The 10303-nt window shown below is 44.5% G+C and overlaps 1 protein-coding gene and 1 long non-coding RNA gene across 3 annotated transcripts; one reads left to right on the top strand and one right to left on the bottom strand.

Annotated features, from left to right (window-relative positions):
• Positions 1-1361, top strand: LOC117614699 (probable sarcosine oxidase). Its single transcript, XM_034343594.1, has one exon. It carries the CDS (start codon positions 135-137, stop codon positions 1359-1361), a length of 1227 nt encoding a protein of 408 aa, XP_034199485.1. The 5' UTR covers positions 1-134.
• A 323-nt stretch (positions 1362-1684) lies between these two features.
• Positions 1685-2356, bottom strand: LOC117615198. Of its 2 annotated transcripts, none has more exons than XR_004583973.1 (2): positions 2229-2356; positions 1685-2106 (listed from the first exon to the last, which is right to left on the bottom strand). It is a non-coding gene; the product is annotated as an uncharacterized LOC117615198 (long non-coding RNA). The 2 variants fall into 2 exon arrangements; XR_004583974.1 differs by having other exon boundaries at positions 2226-2355.
• Between the last annotated feature and the right edge of the window lie 7947 nt (positions 2357-10303).

The raw sequence follows: 10303 nt of genomic DNA, 5'->3' as shown, positions 1-10303 counted from the left end.
ACACTCTCACTGACTCTCGAGCAATTCGACTTCCTCCACCACCTGTGGCACGTAGCCAGCAAAAATCACCTGTCAACCGTCTTCCTCTGTCTTCTTCTTCTTCCTCCAACAATCGCCTGAAAATTTTCGCAGAGATGGAATATTCGGCCGATGAATTCGACGTCATCGTGGTCGGAGCCGGCATCATGGGTAGCTCCACCGCCTACCAGACGGCCAAGCGTGACCAGAAGACCCTCCTCCTCGAGCAATTCGACTTCCTCCACCACCGCGGCTCCTCCCATGGCGAGTCCCGGACGATCCGCGCCACCTACCCGGAAGACTACTACACGCCATTGGTTCTCGAGTCCTACAAGCTCTGGCAGGAAGCCGAGTCCGAGATCGGCTACAATGTCTACTTCAAAGCTCACCATTTGGACATGGCCCCGGCAAACAACAAAGTTCTGCATGCCATTGTTGAGAGCTGTGGTAAAAATTCGGTCCCCTTTCGGGTCATGAACCGGGACCAGCTGGATCGGGAGTTCTCGGGTCGGGTTCGGATTCCAGAGGATTGGGTGGCCGTGGCGACGGAGCATGGTGGGGTTATTAAACCCACCAAGGCTGTGTCGATGTTTCAAACACTTGCTCTGCAGAATGGTGCCGTTTTGAGGGACAATATGGAGGTGAAGGGTGTGGAGAGAGATGGGGTGAGAGGAGGGGTTTGGGTGTGCACAGAAAATGGAGAGAGGTTTTGGGGGAAGAAGTGTGTGGTGACCGTTGGGGCTTGGACTACAAAGTTAGTTAAAACGGTTGGTGGGATTGAGCTGCCTATGCAGCCATTGGAGGCCGCTGTTTGTTATTGGAGGATTAAGGAGGGGCATGAGGGTGGTTTTGCCATTGGTGGTGACTTTCCAACCTTTGCTAGCTATGGGGACAACTACATTTATGGGACACCCTCTTTGGAGTACCCCGGTTTGATCAAGGTTGCCGTGCATGGCGGGTGCCCATGTGACCCGGATAAGAGGCCGTGGGCACCCGGGAACCCCCTGGCTCCGAACACTCTGACTCCGTTGAAGGAGTGGATTGAGGGGAGGTTCTCCGGTATGGTTGACTCCGGTGGGCCGGTGGCCACTCAGACTCAGCTGTGTATGTACTCCACGACCCCGGATGAGGACTTTGTGATCGATTTCTTGGGTGGGGAGTTTGGGAAGGATGTGGTGGTGGGTGGCGGGTTTTCGGATCACGGGTTCAAGCTGTCTCCGGTGGTGGGGAGGATATTGGCTGACCTTGCACTTAGTGGGGAGGCTCAAGGAGTGGAGCTAAAGCACTTTGGGATAGCAAGGTTTCAAGAGAATCCTAAAGGCAATGTTAAAGACTTCCTATAGATCATCGGTGCTAATTTGAAGCAGAATTTGGTAGCTTCAATCTGTGGCCAATAATTTGAAGCACTTTAATATAGCAAACTGTATGCGATTATGTGTGAGTGACTATGTATGTGTGTGTTGGACAAATTGACACAATAAACACACTGCTTCATTGGGTGTTCAATGATCCTCGAAATGTTGCATCAATTTTACATTGTAGGGAAAAAAATTTGTTTTTTTTTTCTTTTCCAAATTTCGTTTTAAAAAACTGAAACCAACATCTAGAAATTTGAGATGGACATAATTCTATGAAAAAAAGTAGATATTAATTGATGACCAAAAGCTTGCAAAAAACCGAGTCAAACCCTTCACATATATCCCTGGAATTTACATTACATAATACCATAAAAGCACTACTTTGGAGCTTTTGTTACAGCTAAATTCCCTCTAATTTTAATAAGAGAACCTATAATAATAACAGCTATCATGTGTACAACCTTTGGTTGGGTATTGAGGTAAACAAATTTTGACCTATGATCTCTATGATGGAATTTCTTTTTTCTTATTAGATGCAACCAAGCTTTCGAGATTCGTTACAGTAAAAAATGGGAATCTGAATTGCTTGGTTGAGCAAAATAATAAATCAATCTAACCACATCTAGGAAGGAGAAAAAATTGCAGATTAAGCTTCCAACTTAATACCCCAATAAATGCATAATCATAGTTGGGACTAGGGGCCCATCTTGCATCCCAACCAAATGTGAACCTGCAACACAAGCAAACGCAGAGCATAAGATATGACTTCCAAGCAGAATTTCCAGACATATCAGTAAAGCAAGATCAGATGTTCAATAAAATCAATAAAAGAGATTTGCGACCACACACCACCTGACAAGGATCTCTGACCATTTGGCTTTTCAAATTGCAAAAGTAGCAACAAGCGCATGCAGTATAAACCAATAGAGTATAATGCCAAGCCGTAAAGCAGGTTGCCGCAGGTTGCCCAATGGAATGTATTGGAGCGTTAGCACCAGTAGGTAATTGTTTGGAGATGTTGAAAATCACAACCGGGTATGCAACTGGGCAGCCAGGTATGGCCGGGCAGTTCGAGTGGAGCTTAAAATCTCGACCGGGTTTTGTTGGAGGAAGCTGGGCCTGCGAGATGTGGCCGGGAAGTTTATATATGACTGGAGATTGAGGTCGGCCGGATCTTTTCTTGCAAGGCTACGGCCATATGAAATTGTCGGCCGGGTTTTGGAGAGCTTGGCTGGAGGGTTATAGCCGGGCTATGCAAGGTTTATGCGGTCGGGGTTCGATGGATGGAGCCCAAGGAAATCTCGGCCGAGCTTTGAAGAATATTGCGGCCGGGTCTTTTGGAATATTGCATACGGGAGCTATTAGGATATTGCGGCTGGAGGTCTTTGGGTTGTTGTGGTGTGCGGCTGAAGGTCTTTGGATTATTGTAGTGTGCGGCCGAAGCCTGGGAGCCCTTTGCAAATTGGGCTGAAAAGTCTTTGTTTTATTATATGTCTATGCATATATATAAAATAAGTAGATGAATGGACAAAATGCGGCTGGGTGAACGTGTTTGAAGTCTTTGGTTGATCTCCAAAGCTGGGCTGAAGGTTATGTATATATATATATATGTATGCCCGGCAGTTCAAGCTGCCTTGTCCTATTTTTGTGCTTATATATACATATATATATAATAATATATATGTATATATGAGATAATAGTCCTGTATATATGAGATAATAGTGCTTATATATAATAATATATAATAATATGAAGTTTAATATATATTATATGGGTGGTAATACAAGGCTCAAGTTTAAGCCACCTATCCACGCCTAGATTTTCGGAGGATTATGTGCACATGACGGAAGCCTCACAAAGAAAGAAATCAAGAGATTTTTTTTATAGTAACTCCGAGTGTTCCAAAGCAAGGAGGAATCAAGCATGTCAGAATATTTCAATCAATGCAATCCTACGAATTTAGGGAGGCATTGGAAGGAAAGAAGTTTTAAAAGAGTTAACCTTTGGCTATTCAATGGCCAGCCCATGGGCTGACGAGTGCCCTATATAAACTTTGCTCGACGAAGACATTAGACACACAACATCAGACAGACAAACCTATTTTTCGTCTCGCACTTTTCTTTTCCTAGACTTAGGATTTTACTTTTCATGCACCTAGTGTAGCGAGTTCTTCCTTTTCTTAGTGTAAGCTTAAATTCTCATTCAATTTATATTTTCTTGTCATTTAAATTCAAGTTTATTTCAATTGCTTTACTTTTCATTGTTATCGCACTTCAATTAAGTTTAATTTCAAGTTCATTTTACTTTATCGTTTTTATCGCTTTCATTTCGTTCTTGCTTTATTTATCACTTTGATTCATTTTATTGGACTTTAATTCTTGTATTTACGTTATTTATCTTTCGCACTTTACTTTACGTATTTGTCTTTAAATTATATTTAAGTTTAAGCACCTTTACTTTACGCACTTGTTCTTCGTTTCATTATGTTTCACCTTTAATCTTCATCTCCACCCACTCCACATCATTTGGTCGCTCACATAAAGCCTTGACCCTGAGATAGTGAAAGAACCTAGGTCGTTAGAAGGTTCCTTGCTCGGCCGAACAATCGTTTGATTAAAGTCAAATCTCGGACGCAACATATCCATCTACTCACATTTCATTCAAGCTCAAATTCTGGGCTTGGTGATGGCACGCCTCGCACTCAAAAGAAGAAGGACCAAAAGTTCCTTCTGTCGGCCGCCCCGGCCGAAAAGAGGGAAATAGTAATTTAACATATGAAGGAGTTGATGAAGACGATAATTGAGAAAAAATTGAAGGTCGGGATGTGATGTGATCCGTTGCACCACTATCAAGAATCCAAACCTGTGAAAAATTATTGGAAGAAACTAAATTTTGAAAATCAGAAAAATAAGAACTTGCCATACCTGTACTGTTTGTTTCCACGTGATTGGCAAAGGTGGAACAAAACTGATCCATGATAAAGAGTAGAATTTGAGATACTGAGAGCTCTCAAATAAAATATAAAAAAATGACCCAGAGCTTATCACTCTGATACCATGTGAAAAGTGATAATCTAATGTATATTGCTTGTGTATTCAGTCATAACAATTACAAAGATATATAGCAAATTATACAGAAACATATATGGAAAGAAGTAATAACTACAGCCTAAACTACAGAGATTGCTGGACTAGAAAAGGAAACAGAATCAGTCAAAGGTCTACAGCAGTCTACTCCTATAATTGAGATTTGATATCGTAACAAATTATAAAATTGCTTGTGATTGCAGAGATTGAGGACCTAATGCAAGGACTTGATGAGGAGATGGTGCAAATGCAAGGTCTCACTTTCAAGATTAAGGAATTGGAAAAGGTTGTGGAACAAAAGAACCTAGATCTTGAGAACCTTGAAGCTTCTCGCGGGAAGGTTATGAAAAAGCTTTCCGTCACTGTGAGTTAGTTTGATGAGCTACATCATCTATCTGCAAACCTCCTTGCCGAGGTGGAAAAGCTCCAATCACAATTGCAAGATCGGGAAGCTGAGATATCTTTCTTAAGGCAAGAGGTCACTAGGTGCACCAATGATGTTCTTGTTGCATCTCAAACCAGCAACAAGAGAAATTCAGATGAGATCCATGAGTTATTAACATGGTTTGATATGAATATTGCTCGGGTGGTTGTGCACAATGCATATCTTATCGAGGTGTTGGAGATTCTGGCAGAGGAACTAGAATGACCTCTGAAATTATGGAGGTTGAACCTGCGGTGAGAGGTTATATGTTTATTTGTTTATTAACTTGCATTTCTAGGCCTTTGTCAGAGTATTGTAATGTCATTAATGACTTTAAATTTGAGGATTTTTGTTTAATAGAAAAACAACTGGGCGGTATCTAGGACCTCCATTGCACCTCAAGTACGCAGTTTGAGCAAAGGCAATAGTGACCAAGTTGCAATTGCGATAGATATGGATTCTGAGAAGACTAGTAGGTTGGGATGCCATAGATGGGCTCCTAGTCCCAACTATGATTATGCTTTTATTGGGCTATTAAGTTGGAAGCTTAATCTGCTATTTTTTCTCCTTCCTAGATGTGGTTAGATTGATTGATTATTTTTTGGTCTCAATTAATATCTATTTTTTTCAAATTGGTTCAAATTGGGCTTTTTCTTATTATATATTTCTTATTCCAAGCGATATGGGTGTTGGGGCCTTTTTGTTCCAGCAGCCTGACGAATGGGCTTGGGCTGCCGTAAGAAGAGAAGTGTGCAAAATTCCCCAAGTGCCTGGGTTCGAAACCAAGCGCCTGGAAGAGTGTTTTTCACAGAGTCTGATGAAACTGTTACGAAAACACTCTCAGGCTTCCTTCACTAATAGCCCAAACAAACTTAACCAATTTTACAGAAGAGCTTGGCTTGGAGAGCATGTGGCATGGGAGCTAGGCTTTCACAGGTTTAGCAATTTTGAGAGAGAGAGATGAATTTTCCTATGGAGGATGGAGGTTTAGAGCAAGCAAAGGAAGATTTGGCTGGTTTCCTTCCTAATGGAGGAAGAAAACGAATGGAGGAGGAGATGGGGTGGCTTGAGTAGATTTTCCAGCTGCTTGACAATGCTTGGTCGAGCTCTGGAAATGGGTTGGTGCTTCTGGGTAGCAGAAGTCCTCCTTTTATAGCCACTAAGGGTTCTAATTCCGTCATACTTCCCTTCCTCTTTCCATTGTTTTCCCCTACTTCGTCTTCTTTGATGAATCCCGTCCGCCCAAGACATATGGGTAAGGAACCCATTTGTGGTTCCAAGGTCTCGGTTTTGCTGGCCCTTCTTCATAGAGGTGAAGAGCCGCTTGCTTTTCTCTCAGCTTTTCCTATGCAAGCTGCCAGGACAATGGGAGGGAAAGGAGCTACGTTTTACCCAACGAGTAAACCTCTTGCTCGTGTGGATTTCCTCTGGTTTTTGAGATGGTTGCTGTTGACTCTTGGATAGGGACAAGACATGCTTGGCCAGATATTTTACAGAGAGTTTGGGCTGGGCTTTTCTTTCCTAGGCTTTGAATTGGTGATATGTCATTCTGGTCAATCTACTGGGCTTTTCGTCAAGCTGCCGGAAGCAGCTTGCCTATTGCACTTTAACAGCACGTTTAGGCTTTCTAATTGTCTTAAGCCTTTTCTAACAGGCTTTGCACTTTTTTTCTAAGGTATTGGGTCATGCTCTCTCTTCTCTCATGCTAACCCATGTGCTTCGGGCCGAGGAAATAGGCTTGAGTTTCGGGTCCCCCAAGTGATCCGAAACTACCATTCCCTTGGCTCGTCAATGGGTCCTGTGAAAGCCCGTTGCCATCCATACCACAACCCGTTCAAGCAAGCCCCGGGTAATTTTGGTGGCTTGGGCCCACCTAAGCTTGTAACACATCTTGGTGTTGGCATGGCGGTTCCGACTCCTATGCTTGTGCTTGGATTTTTATCCTATCATCATAGGCCATAGCCGAGTTCAATAGGAGTGAGCATGTTTTTGTAAAGTTAGCATGTTTTGGGTCTCCCCGCATGTGCTTGTTTGACGTAGCATGTGGCCCGTAGCTCGTATTAATTTGTTCCCTAAATTTTCTTGTGTTCATTTGGTCCCTATTGGGCCAATAATCACCTTGGGCTTAGCCCCTTGGATTTTTGGGCCTCAACATTAGCCCCCTTGATTATTGGGGCCATGAGCAAACGGTGAGATGGGCCAAATAATCAAACCTAGCCCAAAAGGATCAAACCTCTGCCACTGTCGTGCCCTTCTCGTTTCCCGCGTACGTGCTGCCATGATTATTTTCCAGCAGTCTCGCCTATTCCCCAGGTACGCTTCCATCACATCTGTTTTATTATTATTTTTTCATATATTTTTTTTTTCTTCTCTTTTCCCTTCGACTTCCTTCTTTTTGCAGGTGTGACACCTGCATCCCCCGTCTTCTTCTCTTCATTATCGCTGGCCTTCATTCACGCACGGGTCTAGAGGGTTTCGAAAGAAAATTGCAGAGGGGTGCCATCCATAACCGCCGATCGGTTACGCCTGGAGAAACCGCTCATACCCATCGGGAGAAGCCACCGATTCGCTTTAAAATCCCCCATTCTTCTCTGATTTCCTCTTCAATTTGACAGAAAAGAAAAAACAGGTTTGGCGGAATCACTTTGCAGGACGCGGAACTACTCCGAGAGCAAGAATCGCCAGACAGCCCTTCTTCGTTTCGATTTCGGCTAGCCGCTGGAAAAATTGCCAAAGACAGTGGTAAGCATTACTCCTCTTTTCTTTTCGTGTTTCTCTGTTCTGTTGCTGCATACACTTTCGCATATCTCCCATACACAGACATCAGGGAGTGAAAATCCCTTCCTTTTGTTTTTTGTTTTCTCTCTTTTTCTTTTGGAGAACAGTACCCCCTTCACAGCCCCTCTTTTGCTGCGTGTTCGTCCCTTTTCTTACATTTCGAAACCAGGCTACCGATTGGGGATTTTAAACTTTTAATCGGTAACAACCATCCTTATGCACATTCAAAGTCTTTAAGTTGTATCTGACCAAAGTGGAGAAGCCATAAGCACTTATCTTGGCCCCGCAGTTTCCTTTCCAAGTAATTGTTCTCTTGTGGCTTGGTTTAATCTTGCATCGAATAGCCCCTCCGCATGATGATATTGTATTAGTTCTGCTGTTAGCGTATTCTTGGCATGAAATCCTGTAGATGTATGTATGCCCAACGGTCGTGAAGGTGCTGGAACCTACATGTTGTTACGACTATTTCCTTATTCCTCTTTTTTTTTTTTTTGCAGGTATCTGTAACCTTATTAGCTTTGACATGGCAGCCATCCTCCCACCAATTATGCTGGACCACCTCTACTCTGTGGACGATGGTCTCAAACCAGGAGGTCCCCTTCTGTTGCTCGAAGATGCCCGTGAAACTGCTGTTGTTGGTAATGAACCAGCACCTGACTCCGCCCCTGTGATCGAGCCTGCCTCCATTTCTAGGTGCTGCATCGAGAAGGGCCTGTTTCCAGCAGTTCCGCTATTTTTCCAATTTCCTTGTAGCATCAGCAAGGGATGGTCCGAATGGGTTGACCGCGAGCTGCGGGATCCCTCCACATGCGACATTTTGCGCAGAGCACAGGTCTTGGATGCTATCTTTCTCTCCAAGCTGTGGGACATTCATATCGAAGCAAAGATGCTTCGCCACGTGGTGCGGAGATGGAGTGCTGCAACCCATACCTTCATATGTCCATGGGGAGAATTTACTCCTACCTTAGAAGATGTAGCAAATATTTCCCGTCTTCCGATTTGCGGCGACCAAAACCCCTTCAACATTGCCCTTACTCCGGAAGAAGTAAACAAGCTCGCAGTTTTACAGAGAGGTGCCCCCACTTCTCCCAGCACCTCATTACGGTTCAGTAACTGGATACAACATTTTGGTGATGCAAACGGACAAGGCTCTCATCGATTGGCTGCATTCATAGCATTATGGCTTGGGCGGTTCGTACTTTGTGATTTTTCTCAAGATTGCCTGCATGAGCGTGTGTTTCCCTTGGCTTTGGCTATAGCTCGGGGTGATACAATCCCTTTAGCCCCCATGTTCTTGGGTCATCTATACCGACTGCTTGATCGGACTCAGCTCTTAGAGAAGAACGCGTCCGGAACCATGGGCGTGGAGACCCTTTTGAATTCTGGTTTTTTGCAGGTATTTCTATGGGAGCATCTCAAAGGACTGGACGTATATTCACTCCCGCACTCACATGCCCTGAAATTGGCTGACTGGGGCAATGGTTCCTTTATGCCTGACAATCTGCCCTTAGTTTGCAGATGGTTCAAAAGGATGCAGCGGAAAGGCCAAGACTTCTTATCACTGATGGACAATATCGAGAACTTCGTTTTTCGCCCTTACGGCACCTCAGCAGAGACCTTCACCTTCGTGCCTTTTTATGCTGATGTCGATGATGTCATTGAGGTTCCGGCAGCAGTATCGTATGGTGGCCAATTCAGAAAGTATGCCTTGTTGAACATTGCCCCCATCCCATTACCTACTCTTGGAGACAGCCGCTCAGAAATTTCGGTATCCTATTCGCCGCATCGAGTTAGGCGACAGTTTGGACTCGATCAAGGAGTACCGGGTAATCCTAATTATGATGATCCTTTCGCGCTGCACAGCATTTTCTGGAGCAATGGCCACATACCAAACAGTTGCAGGCCTCTTGTTCTAGCCAGCAAGGGGAGAATTGGTGGCTTCTCACGAGGTTACCAATCCTACTGGAACCGCTGCCTCGCTTCTTTCTTTGAGTTCCAATCCTTTCCTGGGGATAGACTGCCCCCCACAACCGCGCGCCTCGCAGGCTTAATCACGGAGGAGAAAGCCATCCCTCTGAGCCAAAAACGCAACCTCCCTTTTACTTCTAAGAGTGGTGACATCGTTGGGGGATTCTCCAAAGTGAAGCCAAAATCGGGAACACCAAGTCCTCGCAGTTCCGGGAAAGTCGCAGCACCAACATCCAGCGAAGGGAAACAGGTGGAAAAACAAAGTGCAGGGAAGAAGCAGGCTGCTGGCAAGCCTAGAAAGTTTATCCCGAAAGTTGCACCGAGTGGTCCTCCCCGAACCAGAGAGGCTACTCCTTCAGAACATTCGCGCCCTGCGAGGCTCACTGCCTCTGAGAGCCGGAGTCGTACTGACAGGGTGCTGGAAACGCCCCCTCTTCGCAGTGAGTGCCACTTCCTTCCCTTGTTTTGTTTTATTTATTTATTATTTTCCTTCAACTACATATATTTACGTATACATATATACACATATATATATATTTCAGGGAAGATGGGTACTACACCAAAGAGGAAGAGAAGTAGCACACCCCCCGCGTCTCCACAAGCAGCTTCGAAACGTCGCAGCATGCGTGTTTTGCAGGCAAGATTTTTCGGAGCTCGCGCAAGCAGCAGT

The sequence above is a fragment of the Prunus dulcis genome, chromosome 1, assembly GCF_902201215.1.
Source record: "Prunus dulcis chromosome 1, ALMONDv2, whole genome shotgun sequence".
Lineage (NCBI taxonomy): Eukaryota > Viridiplantae > Streptophyta > Magnoliopsida > Rosales > Rosaceae > Prunus > Prunus dulcis.
Note: the sequence above shows the minus strand (reverse complement) of the source record. Positions and strands in the feature narration are given on the sequence as shown.

Coding starts and splice junctions, on each gene's coding strand:
- LOC117614699 (XM_034343594.1), top strand. CDS start 135: ATGGAATATTCGGCCGATGAATTCGACGTCATCGTGGTCGGAGCCGGC.